A 17,465-nucleotide genomic window follows, 5' to 3' on the forward strand; every position below is an offset into this window, starting at 1 on the left:
GGAGGCGGCGGGCGGGACACAGCCCCTGGCCCGGCCCGCCTCCCCGCGCGGGAGGTGCCCGGCCGCCCCTGGCAGCCCGCGGCCGCTGCCCGCCGAGGGCACTTCCCTGCAGCGCGCACATCCTGAGGCGGTAAGCGGCGCACGGGCAGCCCCAGCCCCGGCCTGTCAGGGGGCGGCGGTGGCGCCGCCGTGCCCCCGCTGCGGGTCGGCCCGGGCGGGGCTAGCAGCGTTTCGGGAGGGTGGGGGAAGGAGGAAGAGCAGCTCTTGGCGCAGAGGAAGTGAAGAGTTGTGGCGGGGAGTGCGGCACCCGGCGCGGGCCGGCCCGTGCCTCAGGCGCGCTGTGAAGGGGCGAAGGCTGCGGGTCCGGCCCGGCCGCTCCGTGAAGGGCTGCGCTGCGAGCCCGCGGCGCGGTCCCGCCGTCGCTCCTAACGCGGCTCCGGCGAAGCCGCAGCTCCGGCTGGGCGAGCAGCGGTGCTGCGGGACGGGGCGGCCGGGCGGGAGCGCAGCGGGGACGGAGCGCCGGTGCTGCTGTTCTCGGCTGGCGGGGTCTTGGGAGAGCTGGCTCCTCGTCAGGATAACCAAAAGACCCGCTTGAATTTAATCTGTCAGTGACCTGAGGTGCCTTTAGTTCCTTTTCTCTCTTGCCTGCCGTTTCCTCGCACATCTATGCAAAATCGGTGGGTGCAGCTCCTCCCAGAGCCCGCTGTGTCTGAGAGCGGCAGAGCGGCTCTTCGCTGGGGACACGGGGACCTTTCCTCCCGCGGCACAGCCCAGGGCAACTCTACATCCGCCCGCGGCGCTCTTATGGCCCTTTAAATTCGCCAACTAAGGCAGCAAGGGAATGATCTCTTGAAACTGCGTTCACGAGAGGTATGGAACGAATGTGGTTATTTATAGCGCACTTTGAAAAGATTGAGGCCTTTGTGTGCTGTGTTTTATTTGGGAGAGAGGCTAACATGGCAGATCTGCTGTAGGAACCTTTAGTAGTGCAGATGGTGGGATTTGTATCTGCGTTAAGCCCAGAGATTGAATGGAACATCGTGGGTCAAAATTAATAAATTATACATTTTCTGAATAGCGAATACCTCTGAGCTGATGCATATGACTATACTTTTAACGTTTGTAAGTGCTGAAATAGAAATTTGTCTCGTTGTTATACAGGAATACTGAAAATCATAGGTAATACACAAAAGTAGAAATGTTTGCAGGTGAAACGAACGACAGGATGGAAAGAAAGTGAAACACATTCAGTGATATGTGGGTGACTTTACACTTTTTTCACTTTAATTTGGTTAACTGCAAAGTTGAATGCTGGCATCTTGGCTGTGGATGTGCAGTTGGATAAAAAGGAATGTTCAACAGTTGTAGAACATCTCAATATTTTGTTCAGATCTGTATGAAGCTGAGTCAGAAGACTTCAATCATCAGCATATTAATTTCCATGGACTTGATTAAGGAAATAGCAACAGGTGTTAAGGGCAGGAATAGTCAGCTATTTTCTTCATTTGATAGTTGATTATAAATGTTTGGTTTCAATCAAGAACAAACTGCAATTTTTTATTAATGGCCTATTTTTAAATTTGAGAAGTGATATAAGTGTTGGCTGTAGTGATAAATATTTTAGGTGTGTTTATTACTGGAACCAGTACCAGAGTATACAGTCAAATGTTATTCAGTACCCAGTCTGGACTTGGTGACAGCATTTAAGCATTAAGTCTTTTCAAAATTAGCATTTAATGAAAAAATAATGGAAATTAAAACTAATGTTTGAGGCAAATTGGTTTCTGTATTTGCACATGCTGTTGCCCACAGCAAACCATAGCTTCAGAAGGAAACAGCAGATAATAAGTAGCTGTGAGATAAAAAGAACATACTTGCAACAAGAGGGGTGTGTTGTGTTTCCAAGTGCCCATTGGAATCAAATAAAAAAGACTTTTTGAGTGATCGTGTCATGACATACTTAATATACATTCCCATTTGTGCTTTTCTGTATATCCTGCCAGGTGGATAGAGAAATCTGTCAGCTTGAGCAAAGACAATGTAAATTTCAGTTAGGGATCAGAAAGAGAGGGAGACAAGTGGTGTTTTGTTCTGGCTAGTGTTCCAGAGTTCTGGCTGCAGGCCAGGGCTTCTCATAATCCTTAAGTAGTGTGATATTTCTGCTAAAATAATCAGTGGTGAAGTGCAGGCAGTACCAGTGCCTCTGGTTCCATTTGTCAACAGGGTTCAGTGCTAATGCCATGCAGAGAAGAGCTGAACAAATTTTTGCTATTTAAGAACCAGCTGTTTTTCATAAGACCTTGCTGTACGGTTGCATTTTTTGCTTGGCTTCTTGAAGGGGAGAAAAACTGACTTACAGAAACTTACATAGACTAAAGCTGCTGTCATGTCCTGAGCCTGATGTGGAGTAACTGCACAGTTGTCTCTCAGAAAAACTGCAAAGGTCAAGGAAGATGGTATCTTTCTGTCCAAGTGCCAGGTCAAACCCCTGATTTATTCATTGCTGTCTGAAAGCTGTGACTGCTTCCTTGCTTGATGTATCTTCTAAGCTCATCAGTTCTGCTGTGAGTTCCAGCACTCCAACTGCAACCAAAACAGGGAAGGAGCTGGAGGAGAGTGAAGGGTTGCTTAAGTCTGCAGTTACCAATGTTCTGAACAATAGTTTAAAACTTTTCACTGCATGTCTATATTGAATTTAGTCCAGTTCAAAAGAAAGGACTAAAGAAGGATAACACTTCACCACTGTCAAAGTTTCTGGCTTTTTTTTTTTCTTTTTTTGGAGGGGGTGGGTGGGAGGGTGTGTGTTTTCTTTTGGTTTAGAACATTCTCTCTCCTCTCTTTGTCTGTTCTCTATATAGTTTGAATCTATCCCAGATCTCCTGGTGTTACCCAGGTGCACAAACCTGATTTTCAGTGCCTCATTTTCCCAGGTTACTAACACAATAACTTCATAAGATTCTCCTTTCTGACCTCAGAGCTTTCCTGACCCCATCTAACCAACTGGCACCTGGAGCTGATACCTTGCCCTTGTGATACAGTCTTTGCTCTCTTGAGAGAAGGTGAGTTTTGAAGAATGATGTCCTGCATGATGCAATGCTTCTTAGAGATGTACCTTCACGTGGGGTCTGCAATGGCAGAAATAATAATTTGTGTAACTCTCCCTTTTGTGCTGTCTTGCCATCACCCTGGCTTCTCCCTGAAGGGGTCCCTTTTAACTTGATGGCATAACATGGTGAGAATGTAACTTGATTTTGGAGAACAAGAGTCTAATTTTTTTTTTTTTTAATTAGGTTAAGGTTTTAAAAAACACAATATCAGATTTTGCTGGAACAGTACTGTCAGTGTAGTGTTTAATGCTTTCTAAGTCTGCTCCTCACTTGTGAAAACTGGCTGGATGTATCAGAGCAAAAGAGAAGTTGAGGATACAGGGCACACATATGTATATGCTATGTGTGTCTTCCACATTAATGAGTCATTCTGGTGCTCTCTAGTATAGAAGGCAGAGACAGATCTGTTAACGGGGTTTGTGTAAATATCTTATGCATTCAGTTTGTCTGGCTGTTTTTATGCTGATGGAGCAAATACAGCTGAATCAAAGCAGGCTAAGCAGCAGGAACAATAAGGTTCATGTTCTCTATATCTCTATAAACTATCTTACTCAGCAGCCAAGCTGTCAGCTGAGGAGTGCCACTCGAGCTGTTCACAGTTTTGAGTGCAGGGGCAACTAATATCCTTCAAAAAAGATGCTGGTGGAGAGGGGAAGAGGAACTGTTCCAGTTATGTCTGTGAGCACTAGGAGAACACCTGGAGACATCCAGTGTGCAAAGGAAAGCTCAGAATAATGTAGCTGAATGGTGCTTAGAGCTGCCAAAGAAATATCAAAGTTGAGGTAGAAGGAAACTATTGGACAGCTATATTTTTACATCTTTTCTATTTCCTCTTGGATTAGAGGTGAAATAGACATTTAATAAGCATAAGTTAGACACTTAGGAGGAAGAGGAAACTTGTTTGATCCTACTGTACTAATATGTATGGTAAACTCCTATGGCACCTGCAGAGCCGAATTTTAGAGGGGATGAACTGAAAGGGGCAACCAGAGATGGGTAAAGGTGCTAAATTTACAAGCAGTGGAGTCAGGGCAGACATGGATGAGGTGAGAGCATGGCTACTTTTTGCTTGTAATGTCTGCTTAATTTTATGGCTGGCACTAGGCCTGTTGAGAAGAATAAAACTATTTTTACGTCTAAATTAAGCATGTACATAAGTACTTCATGGTCTTGAAGTAAAACCTACTCCTTGGTGTAAACTTGAAGGACATGAAGATGAGCAGCAGAAATCGGCATTATTTCTGGTGGGCTTTGTTTACAGTGAGGGGGAAAACAAAGAAAGAATGACTGGGAAAGGGAAATGGAATACACAGAACAGTAACATACAGAACAATACAGGTTAGATAAAGGAGACTTTCTGATGCTGCTGAATTTGTGCTCTGAGAAACTGCACTTTCAGCCTCTCCTAACATTAGGAAAAAAAACCTAGCATTTTGACTTCTACTTAATAAATTTGGTTTAGTAGTAAGTGATTTTCTTTGGAAATAACAAATGCAGACATTGGAGTATTTATGCTGTTGACTTTGCAAGGTGTTTATTTTTTTAAAAAAAGATTAATGCCAAGAAGCTTCACATTTATATTAAATGCATTCCAGCAGCACAATGTTTATTTAAGTATGACAGAATATCAGCATTGGGTTTTTTATATAGTGTTCAGTCATTAGAGTTAGCATGCAAAATAATATATTATATTGTGATATTTATTTATCTTTGAGACTGTATTACTTTGTAGATCTTGGGTAAAAGAGCTTGGTAGATGGTGGTAATCAAAAAGAAACTTGAAAAGTTGATTGAAACAAAGGTGACTTTGCTGTATTTTTAAGTGCCTTTAATTACCTTTTTTTTAAGAACTGTTCTCAGAAAACACAAATAAGAAATTGGCCACAAAAAATATGTGGCTAATACATCACTGTCTGTGTGGTAGTTCAGTTCTCTTGTTTTCAGCTAAGAATGAAGTTTTCTTAGGCTTTCTTGTCCTGCTGTTATTATCTATGCTGCTAAGTGACAGGAACACTAGAAGCTAAAACCTCACTTTTTATGTAGTTTAAGACTACACACCACGGTAGTTATGAATAAATCAAATCTTCTCTGCAGTTGCTGAACTATTTTTCATTGTTGCAGTTAAGGAGAAATAATTTGTAATAGTTTTTCAGAGACCATTTTGATTCTTGGCTGACAGAAAATTATAATGTAACTGCATTTAGCAATCTGTGTTGATAAGGTGCAAAAATGCTTGCTGAAGCTGTTATCCTGTTTAGAGTCACAGAATCTTTGATGTTGGGAAAGATCTCCAAGATCATCATGTCCAGCATTTGACTGAACACTGCCATGTGAATTAGATCATAGCACCAAGTACCAAGTCCAGTTGTTTCTTGAACATTTCCAGGGACAGTGACTCAACTACATCCCTGGGCAGCCTCTTCCAATCCTTACCAGCCTTTCAGTGAATAAATTCTTCCTGATGTCCAGCGTGAACCACCAGCTTAATGCCATATATACAGATTAATGCCATTTCATTTAGGATATAATGCATTTGTGTGAATCTAAAATATGCTTATTTTCTTGCTCATTTGTGAAATAAACAACAAAAAAAAAACCCCTCCCAGTTGTATTATACTTAAAATGAGGTGTATAAATTCTGGATTTTCATGGCCCTTTTTCCCACACCTCCCCTGTGCAGATACACACACAGAGGTTTATGAAAAGACTTTAAAAATTTGATCTACACATCTAGACTGCTATTATTAGGAATTAACTGAATAGTATCCTGAAAACTTGCACTCTTGCTAAATTTGCTGTTCTTGGAACTGGTAATGTGTCCACAGTGTTCATTTGTCAAAAGATTAAAAAGTTTCAAAAAAGTAAATGCACCCAAAGATGATTTCTGCAGTTCTCTTAGTTTTACAGTTTGCCTGTTTAAAGTTACTGCAGAAACATTTTTCCCCACTGGGACATTTACAGATTGGTTACATTTTAAACAGCTCAAGATTAATTTCTGTCTTGAATTTTTTTAAAAAGTGTTGGGGCTTTTTTAATGCTGAAATTTCCTTTTATTTTCAACAAGGTGAAAAACTCAGTCTGAAAATATTATTACAAGAGCAAACGAAGGACAAAGTTTAATGGAAACTCATAAGAAAAATAGTGCTGATTTTGATCATATTTGTAGATGAACAAAGATAAGAAATACTGTTGCCACAGTAAACAGATGCCACTTATTCAATACTTGTTCAAATAGAATGAAAATGTTTATTAAGGATATCTTGATACTATTTATGTTGTTTTAGATAGTTCTTATTATGGGATGTTTTACCTTCTTATTAAGGGAAACTCTTCTAAGACTGAGGGTTAAACTGGTATTTAAACACAGGCAATTACAGGCCTGTCAGCCTCGTGTCAGTCTCACACAATATAAAGTAACAGCTGAAGCTGGGGTCAGTTAAAGACGAGTTAAATCAGGGTAGTGGAACAAATGCCAATCTCTGCGTTTTTGTGGACTGCTTTTTGTGAAATTGAATTTATAAGTAAATGCAATTATTGGATTTCATTATTAAAAGTACTAATATCTAATAACAGTAGTGGTAGTAGATGCTGTGTATAACAGGGTTACAACAGGTTTGTGTGTCACTTGGTATATTGCATTTGATATTTTAAGAAATGAAAATGACGCAGTGTCAGTCTGGCTAACATGTCAGTAATCCTGTCTGGCTGACCTGAGTTAAAATGCAAGCATGAATTGTGATCATCATCTGTTCTTCCCAGAATGCTGGAAGGATTGTTGCTTGTGGCTGGGCAGGTTTTTCAGTGATCACTCAGTTGACTGCTGCTAGCATTTTTAGATGACAGTGATTTCTAAAGTGTTATTTATTGAAAAAGTCTGTTTGATTACAACCAATAATCACTGGGTAAACTACACCTAGGGAAACAACTCCATGTTAGTAGCCAAATTCAAAGTCATCTATCTATGGACAAGAAAGTTGTCAAGCTGACTTTTTTTTTTTTCCCGTAAATGTGTAGGTGTCTTAGCAGGCAGTGACTTCAACTGTCATGAAGGTCAGAATAGCTCAGCTGAGTTCTTCCTGTGATAACAGGGTTGAAATAGGCCAGTGTGATCTTCATGTGCCTGCCCATGAAACAGACACAGGCTGGAAAGAATGTTCATTGTAATTTAGTTACTCATTAGATAGTTGAGCTAAGGTCCTAAAGCAAATTTTTAATCAGGATTGATTCTTTTCCAAGCAATGTATTTATTACAATTATGTTTGTAGCACCTAAAATAGTAAGGCCCAATGTAAAGAGGGGGAACTTGCTCGATGGGCTGTGGTAGCTCTCTTCTGATGTTAAGCTATTATCTGTGTTACTGAGAGTTGGTTTTTCATAGAGTTCCAGCACCTACATAACTCTTTCTTTTCCTTTCAGAATTCTTCTGTTCCTTAATCTAAGGAGCCATCCAGGATCCAGATAATGTCATTCCATGGGACTGAAATATTGGTGAATTAGTCCAGGTTCCTTGAAGGACTGTAAAATGGAGCCAATAACTTTCAAAGTTAAAAAGTGTCAAACACCAAATGATTTCTCAGCAAGTTTCAGTCTCCAGCTCGTGGGTTCTCTCCCAGTGCATTCCCTAACCACTATGTCAATGCTGCCTTGGATTGTGGCCGAGATCCAGTTGCTCAGTGCAAAGACTTCCAAAGAAGAACCCAGCGCCAGCCAAATCCGACTTTGTGTTTCAGCAGCCAGCTTGCGATGTGAGCCAGACACAGGGAAAACCCAGCAGTGGGATCCTTTAATTTGTTCAAGTTTGTTTGAGTACAAGCCACAGCAGGTCCACAAACTGATTCACAACAGCCATGATCCAAGCTACTTTGCTTGTCTGATAAAGGATGAAGCAGCAAATCAGCAAAGTATCTGCTATGTATTTAAAGCTGATGATCAGACAAAAGTAAGTAAAAAGAAAAGAACCAAAGTAAGCATCTCTGGAGTTGCTTTTGTGCTGTTTGAATCCTTTCACTACACTGTAAGACCTTAAGGTTGTACTTACAATTAGACACTAAAGCTCATTAAAACTTACATACTTACTTTATTTTATGTTAATTGCACAGTGAAATTTGAACTGCTCAGTATGTGAAATGGAAGGTGCATGTATCTTCTACAGGATCAGGACCTGAATTTCATCAGTTTAAAAAACACTTTAGTTTGGGATATGGGCTGAAATCTTAGCCCTCAAGTCAGTGAGAGCTTTTCTGTTGATGTCACTAGGGCTAGGATTTCACTCTCGAGTCACTGTGAACTTTATCTAATCCTGCACTCAGACCTCTCAAGTTTCTGTTTTCCTGAGTTGAGACCTATGTGACTGGGAAACAGAGATACCTCCTTTCTCAGAAAGAGGAGAGGGTAGTGTGAAGCCTCCATATGTATCATATCTCTAACAGCAGGACCTATGAAAACCTTTACCTAGCTCTGTAATTCACAAAGCCTGGCAGGCAGGTTTAGGGAGTGGGAGCAAGGCACAGTCTCAGCACCTCCATGACATGCAGGCTTGCTGCTGCCTGGTGTGAGACAGGAATTGGGTATGGATGTCTGGCAGTGGGTATGATTTGGCTTAGTCTGCATTTCCTAACCAGTTCCTAAGCAGTTGTATCTTTGCTGAAAACGTAGAAGCGTTAAAATTGTTGATCTCTTCTGTTTGAGAGTAGTGTGAGACACTGATTCTCATAATGAGTAAACTATTGGGCACAAAATGATGATGTATCTTTCTCCTCTTGAATGTTGACTCTAGTCTCCATAATGTTGGAAAACAGCATGTTCACTTGATTCATAGGTGGTGTCCTGCTAAAGAACCCTGGAAGTCTTATGTGAATGTACACCACACATGGGATTTATGCCAGCCTGCTCAATAGCAAAACTTTGTGCAATTCCAAATCTGTGGTCTCAAGCTTACAGCTCAAAACATATGGAAACAGCTTTAGTTAAAGCCCCCCAGATAAAATGGCAGTTCCAGTAAATTAAAAGGCAAATATGTTGTAAATCATAAGCATTCAAGAGAGAAATCCTGTTAAGTTAAATGTAGAATACCAAGTTTATGTGTCTAAGAGCAGAAATAAGAAACAGACATTCCAAAACATGGCATTGGATAGCAACTGGTGAATGCATTTTCCAGTTTGCTTATGCATTTACTTATGCTTGTGGTTTTCCAGGATTCTGGTGAGAACACAGCACTGCTCACCTTCAGTACATTTTTTTCAGCATTTTCTTTTGCAACAAAAGATTCAAGATTCTTCATGTTTGGTCAAATTCCTGCACATGTTTGAAATGCTCAAGAAAAAAATTAAGTCTCTAATTAAATTTGCAGCTGTGTCTGTATGTTTCTGGAGACAACACCCAAAGTTTTTTGGATGCCTGTTTTAACACAGCTATCTATCCTTTCAAAAACTTACCTTCCACCTGGTCTCTTGCCTTGCATGCAAGAGTTGGTTCTCTTGATTTCTTCACAATCTAGGTAGACATCTAATCAGCATTTGTGGACCTATGTTTTAACAAAAAGGTAACGGAAATGCCAGGTGTTCTTACCATCTAAAGTGAAGCCATGCCTCTTTTACTTAAGTTTTGTGCAATTTCCAATTTTAAGTAAGTTTTTTGTGCTTTGTAGGGTGTTGTTACTTTGCCCTGGATATGGTCACATAATGCCTTTTAGCTAATTGATATTTGTGTATTTATCAGAAGAAGTGAACTGATGTTACCTATTTTGCAGATGCCAAATTTGAAAGAATAGGGAATACACATATGCCTTTGTTATAAACTTTAGGAGCTGTTGTTAAAAGCCAGTGAGTTGGGATGGAGATTTTAGAATTGTTACTACAGTTTTTGTTCAATTTCAAAAGAAATAAATTTTAGAAACTGGACTTTTGTAGCCTGTGCAACTCAGCAGATTCCTGTGCTGGCACTCCTGCTTGTGAGGATTCTGTTTTGTTTTTTCCCCTATTTGCTTCAGGTCTGTAAAAGAATCACAACTGTCCAGATACATTTAGTCACAGAATTTACATGTTCATAACAATCTTTAGACAACAGTCTTGGACATCTAGACTTTTGTGATAATTACTAATTACAATAATATTGTAAACTGCAAGAGCCACAATTCTTTGTGTCTGCACATATAAATCTGTAGTAGGGTTATATTTGACAAAGAGTTCTTGGATTAAGTCAGGTCTGACTGAGGATTTGAAGTCAAAGGTACTTTGTGGCTTTGCAAGTAAGTTCTGTATATATTCTCACCTTAAGATAAGTAGAATAAAAGTGGGCAGGAGTATGTCTGTGGGAAAAGTACAGTAGGAAGATTAGGATGTTAAGACAAAGAGGTAGTTGAGTAGAAGACTAAGCACTTAAAGCCTTTAAGAGGAGGACAAGAAACTTGAAAGTCATGCAGACAGAGGCATACCACTGGAGGTGGTAGAAGGTGCAGAAATCCAGGAATGGTCAGGCTTTTAGCATCAACATTGCAGTTAGACTGCAGTCCATTAACTGTAGTTTTACTCCTTTATAAACACAAATTGAGCAAGAACATACATCTGATTAATGAAAAGTTATTTTACTGTTTGATATGAGGGTTTTGTTAATGTTGCTGAGTAATGTTTAGCTCAGCTCTAGAGTTGATGGAGGTGCATGCCACTGGATGTTTTTCCTGCATATGAATACAAGGCTCTTGGGTTCCTTGTTGCTGCATTTCCATCATACCTGCTTTAGAGAAGAAATAAGTAGACAGGTAATTAACACTAAGTAATGTCAGGATTCTTTGCAAGGAATTCTTTCTCATGCTGCTCTTTAGCGGTAAAAGAGAAGGTAGTGCCCCATTGTGCTCTTTGTCTGCCCTCTGTAGGATCTTCTATAATTGTTTCCATTGTATCATCATAGCAATGTATGCCTCACTTTCCCTGCTGGATAGCAGTAAGTAGGGAAGGATGAGATGGCACTACTTGACAAGAATCATGTGGATATGGAGATCATTCCTCTCTACCTTGTGCTTAAAGGATGGGTTTACTCTGCCTAGAGAGAGCTTCTCTTATGGATTAGAGTCTTCTTTCCTAGTAGATTTGTCAGACTTGGAATCTGGAGGGTTCCTTCCTTCATGTATAACCTTTGTAAGTTCCCACTAGTTACAAATAGTGGAGTTTCTTATCCTTACACTCTCATTTTGTAGAGGCTCTGATGTGGCCTCATAATTGAGGTCTCATAGTCTCTGCCTGAGGGTGGGGCTGAAGCATTAATGCATATTCTTTGTAGGTGCTCAGGAATGGAGCTGGATTCAATTATATTGCCTGCAGGGAGTTTATGAAGGCTACTTAGAGGTCAGGTGAGTAATGGTGGGGGAAGCTGGGGAAAAAATAAATCTCCACTAAATCTGTTTGCAGAATAGTCCCTTGAGCATAAGAACACAGCCTTGCTGAACACCTTGCTGAAAGTGCTTGGCTACTGTAGGAGTGCAATGGAAATTAAACCGTACATGCTCCACCCTCTGTATGTCCCCAGTGGCCTCTGGTCTGACATTTGCTATGTACTACAGAAATGTGACGCTGTTGATATCACTGTTGCTGTTGAAAACTATATGCTTTAAAAAATTACTGATATTTTAGTCCTACATTTGAGATGTGCTAGTTCTAAAGTGTTTGGAACTGCAGTTGAAGTGTGTTGTTTCCTTCTTGAGCTGATTCTCCCCAGCTTTCCCTCTGTATGATGCCCTGCATTAGCGCATCATCAGTCCAACAAATGAAAGAGAGAAATAATGTGAAGCTAACGGCATACTGTAGCATGGTATCCCCCTCCAGCAAATGCAAAGTAGCCAAAACGTTATGGAGGATGAGTAATTTCTGTTCTTACTTTCAGCTTGGAAAAGTAATTCCAGATGCCATTATGTTGATCCTTCTTTGGTGTATCAAATGATTTGTTTTACTTAGATATGTTTAATCTTACTTGATGGATGTTTGGGCTGGCAAATGGAACACGGGTCACTAGTTTATCTGACTCATGCCCTGAGCTAGTATAGATTTAAGGCAAGTTAAGGTTGTGCTGTCCTTCCTGTTACTTTTATATTTGTTGTAAATGAAGACTAACAGTTCTAAATGTAATGGTTTCACAGAGGTCTGAGTCAGAGGACATTCAGTATCTCAGTCTTTTTCCATGTCCTGTGCTCCATTGAGCAGCAGGCTCACGTTTTACCAAGCCTGCCTTCTATCACCTATATAGCTATAAAGACTTTTTTGTTGCCTCTGACAGCCCTTGCTAGATTCAATTCCAGGTGAACTTTGGCTTTCCTAATCATGTCTCTGTCTTGGGTTGGCAAGTTCTTATCGAGGCTCTCTGACAACTGGCTGAATTGACTTTGCCCTGCTGTGTTTTTTCTACTGCAGATATTTGAGTGGTTGAAGTCCCTCATCAGGACCAGGGTATGCTAATGTGAGGCTACTCTGAGCTGTCTGTGGAGTCCATCATCCACCTATTATTTCTGATCACAGGGTAAAATAAATTCCTGTATGCAGAGTAGAAGTCAGCTGACAGCACTGTAATTTTAAATTTATTTTTTAGTGAAGCTCAGAATGCTTGAAAGTTTCCCCTTTTTTATTCTGTGTTGTGAATTGGAGGTCTAGAGAGTTTGAGGGAAAGCCTAAACTTGAGCCTTATGTCTTGCAAGGAAAATATTTCTGTAACATTTCCAATGCAAAACTGTAGTTTTGATTTTTAAAGGGTTACGTTTTGTACTGGTGTTTTTGTTTGTGTAAGTTAGGTTTTTTTTTTTCCCCAAGACTCTGGACACAAGTTGTCATAACAGCCTGTAATATATGCTTGTGTTTACCAGAGCAGTTAATGCTACAATAGCAAAACACTGGGTAGAACTTTTCTGCTTAATAGGAAAATATTGCCTGTGATTTAAACAGGATCACAGCTGCACAAGTTGTGCACAAGTCTGTGTGGTGCTTCTGAATCTTGTCTCTGTAGTGTCATCAATCAGGGACAGCTTTTGGCCCAGGCAGCTGCAGGAGTGTTACCCTGAGAATTGCAGTGTCTGTATGGTTGCAGCAGACTGGGACACCTGCTGGAAACCTGAGCCTGTGATTGACTTCACCTGTGCCAAATCTGCCCCAAGGCAAACACAGATAGGACCCATCTCTTTACATTGAGGCACTTCTCAAATTGTAGCACTTGGCCTGTTATTGAGGTTTTTGGTAACAGCTATGATGTCTTCTGTTGTTAGAGGTCTTCAGGTTTTTTGTCCACCTATTGCTTTAACAGTTACTATGATTTTAAACAACCTTCACCTACTTCCATGAGTTAAAATAGCTTATGCACTTAAGTAGATCACGCTGTCTTACCTGGAATCCAGCACTCTGTTACATGTTGTTTATGATCTGATTATGTGCTGAAGAAGCTGGTTTCAGATAATCAACACTTAGCTCTCTGTGAGGCTGCACAGAGCTGAACTTCGCATTATTCATCTATAAAAGGAATGGCAGGGGCCCAGTGAACTCCTAAGCAGTTGTTGTGAGGCTTGGCTGCATGACTGTCGACTTACACAACTTGTTTTTACATTAGACTCTAAGGTATAGCCTCACAAACTATCTCATTTTTAATAGCACCGTTTCCTTTCCTTAAAATAATTCAAGGAAGATAATTTTAAAGATAGATGTGATCTTCTTTTTTATTTTACTGCCTGATGAATCTAGGGAGATGAAAATATGGTTCTTCTTCTGCAAAAAAAAACCCCCATTAAAACACTGAAACAAAATTAAGTAATTAGAATAATGTCAGTGCAAGTGAGAACTTAATTTGATTGTTTTCTGCCTCCTTATGCACCTTTGGGGTTTTTGATTGAATCTGTGTAATTGTGAACTACTTTTTGATTTAGGAAATCTCTCCTGTCTCCCAAACACTGAAGAAAATGTAGAATACAGAAGAAAAAAAATGCAGCAGAACAAATAAAAAAATCAAATACATATTTGTGCTGTGCACATTCACAGTCCAGTTTATAAAGTAGGTCAAAGTTTAGCTGTGTAAATCCTAACAGAATATCCTGTATAATGCAAACAACCAGCTGTGCTTTCAGTACTCTCACAATTAATCAAGCTTTGCAGGCTTCTTGAGCATGAGTATGATGACACCAGTTCTATCCTGGGATATGTTCAAACAATTCATGTAAGTGTACTCTTCTGTCAGGGAACTTTAGTGGCCAGTGACCCTGTCCCTAGCAACATTATTCCAAGCCTCTATGGGGCTCTTTGTCAAATCTTAGAGTCACTTTGTGACATGCTGCATCATCTAAGTGCTCGTGTGTTCACTCTCATTTTATCAAAAAATATTGTGGGATTTCCCTAAACCTTGTGTGATTGCCACATGGAGAAAATAATTTGTGTAATACCAGTTCTGCTATCTGACTTACAGCCAGAGATAATTCTGATCATGGAAGATTAAATTAATCACGAGGTTTGTAAAAAGAGTTGCCTATTCCCACTCTTACGGCAGCAGCAGCATAAAAATTATATATTCTTGTGATTTCTTATCTTAGTGTCATAGTTAACTGTATAGTAAACTGTATCAGATGACATTGTTCCTGTATTTTTTAGCTTAAATTATATTGAAAGTAGCTGTGTGTTAGTTGTGATGTTGCATGCACTTTATTTTAGGGTCAGAGTTCATGCCAAGGGTATTTATTGTTCTAGGCTATTAGCTTTTCCTTCACTTTTCCTGTTGGGGAATGTAGCAGAGATACAAAACAGTAGAACTGAGGCAAAAGCATAATTAGTGGATTTATGATGGCTTCTCATCTGATTACTAACCATTCTTTCTGTCTTACTTGTGGCCTGTGATGTCCAGCGTAGGTAACTGGAGCCATTAAGCATCCTCCAGAGTTGTAGAAGAGTTTTTTTGAGAAGCTCTGGTTCACACAGAGAATAGCTTTCCTTACATACCTCCTAAGTGAAGCTCACTCTTAACATCCTAACCAAGTTTGAGTCAGCTTTCCATGGCCTTGTATTCCTTTGTTTGCTGATTTGCACATTCCCAACTCTCCCCCTATTCTTTATACTGTGGTATCACTCAGTGAGGTGTTTCAGAGAAATTTGAATATTCCAAAGGAAAAGTGACCTATTTTCATGATCACAGAACACTTTCATGTGACCTCGGTGAGAGTCAGCACATCGCCACCTACAGCAGAGAGCAGGCCTGGCCTCAAGATCCCCAATTCGTTCAGCTTTAAACTGCCCTGGGGTTTTAGTTCAAGTGTAATCTATGATGGTACACTCAGGAGATTGTATAGCTGTCCTCTGTCTAAAGAGGCAATTCTATTATTCTTTTTCTTCTGATCCATCCCTTGATGTACTTTCTTGGTGTTTTCCCTTGTGCTGGCACTGATGTTTGTCAGCTCTGTGTTGGACTGCTTTAGGGGCTAAGGTAAAATAAACTAATTTCATTCTGCTCCAAAACTAATTTGGTGCACCTTGCTAGATCACCGTAGATGTTTTTTGTCAAATTTCAAGTACGTAAATTTGGAAACTAAAGTGAACATAAAATAATTTGGGACACGATTTTCCTGGTACTTTCATAAGCCGGTGGAGGAAATAGAGTGCTACACCAGGAGCACTCCAAAGGGATTGAGCCATGGAGCAGGCCCAGTTGTTGCAGTCCTGTTGTCCTTTCTTTGTAGGATGACATGGATCTTAGAAGTTGGAGTGTGACCATGGAGGTGCACAGGGACACTTGCAGGCTCCCTTGGCCTCTGTACACAGAGACACCTTGTTTGGAGCATGGTGCTCCTAGCACCAAGGCTGTGAATTCAATCCCCATATGGCCCATTCAATGAAAAGATGCACTTGGGGATCCTTTTGAGTCCCTCCCAGCTCAGAATGTTCTGTGGAAGTGTCACTGACATTGAAATCTGCCCTCCTGGTAGTGTGTGGAAGAAGTCACTGCATACCTGCCCAGTCTAAAGTAGCCTTGCTCTAAAAAGACATGAACATCACCCAGTGGGTGGTCTAAAGTTGAGGAACTGTCTATCCACATATTACGCAAGCACTAATCATGTTGATAAGTTCTCGGCTTCACAACTTGTAACAATAATAAATGTGTAGCATCAAGGTTATCCAGCTCACCTTACTATGGGGCTGTAAAGTCTGACTACTGCAGTGGTGTTGGATGCAAGACACAAAGGTAATGGATCTCCTCATTGCCTTGGAGCCTCATCAGTCCTACAGCTTCAAACAAACATGAGCAAGCAGACAGTGCTGGGCAAATAAAAAAACCCAAACCAAACGGAAACACTTGTGCCCATGGAAAGTTCTGAGTGAGAAATACGAATGTGGAAATACAAGTTCTATATACAGAATTAAGAGTTCATAAAATACTGTTTGATTTATAGCAGTATTAAATATAAACTGCATCCACACTACTGTACAAAGAAATACTTAATGATGGAGAAACTCCAACGTATTTTCTCAGTTACTCACTGCTGAGGCTTGCTGAAGTTGATTTAAGACAAGAAGAAGTTAGTAAGATTGAATGCTGCCTTATTGATCTCCAAACTCAAGTCAGAAAGTCTAATCTAGACTCTATAGATGGTTTTTATTTTTTGTTTAATTACTTAACACACCTAAGTAATATGAAGTATGCACAGTTGTGAAGTTCTTGGTTTAATTTTGTGGATACTCAGTGCAATGATAATTGTATGCAATTTAAAGCCAGAAAGTGTATATTAGGGGGAAAAATGCTTAGAAAGTAGCAGTTTTTATTTAAAAAATCAGTCTTACCTAAAACAGTGTTAGTTTTTGTGGCACACAGTACAATAGCATATTGAGGACAGTGTGATTTAGTTCGCAAAAGTGAGAAGAGAGTTTTTGTCAAATGCATGAATAAACCAAAGGATGCACCTGTCATGTTGGTTGGTACAGTTCTCTACAGACAGACTCAAGAGTGGTTCTGGCTCATAACTGATTGATATCAGTTAAGACATCAAGCTGCCTCAAGACTAGTAAAACCAAAACCTTATTTTCTGTGCTTTGCAAGTTTTATTGGGACGCTTGGGCTTTAGCTCATTCGAAGCTACTTAGACATGGATATTCATGTTCAGGTAGTTGTATCTTCTTTTCAGATTTTAAAATGGCTCTAAAACACAAATGCAAGCCATCCACATTAAAATATGAAGATGTCAATTTGTAAATTATGATACTGAATAAATCACCTTTCTGAAATAGCTCCTTATGTTTCCATGCAGTTGGCTTTTCATTTAGAATTTGCCTTTACTGGGCTGACATTTATGCTGTGCCCCCAAGGTCATCAGATGGGGGCTCTTTGGCTGTAGTGGAGCAGAAAACCAAAGCAGAG

The 17,465-nt window shown here is 40.2% G+C and overlaps 1 protein-coding gene across 7 annotated transcripts in view; it reads left to right on the top strand.

Moving 5' to 3' along the window:
• TBC1D1 (TBC1 domain family member 1) overlaps nucleotides 1–17,465 on the top strand; it is a 98,881-nt gene continuing 81,416 nt past the window's right edge. For 5 of the 7 annotated variants that reach the window (XM_079305530.1, XM_079305536.1, XM_079305537.1 and 2 more), the window contains exons 1-2: nucleotides 731–870; nucleotides 7,524–8,046. In XM_079305530.1, the coding sequence (XP_079161656.1) occupies nucleotides 7,630–8,046 (417 nt within the window). In that variant the 5' untranslated portion in view covers nucleotides 731–870; nucleotides 7,524–7,629. Of the gene's footprint in view, nucleotides 131–730; nucleotides 871–969; nucleotides 1,123–7,523; nucleotides 8,047–17,465 lie in introns of those variants that run through there. The other 2 variants (XM_079305533.1, XM_079305534.1) reach the window with 2 other exon arrangements.

Source organism: Erithacus rubecula (genome assembly GCF_903797595.1).
Source record: "Erithacus rubecula genome assembly, chromosome: 5".
Taxonomy (NCBI): Eukaryota; Metazoa; Chordata; class Aves; order Passeriformes; family Muscicapidae; genus Erithacus; species Erithacus rubecula.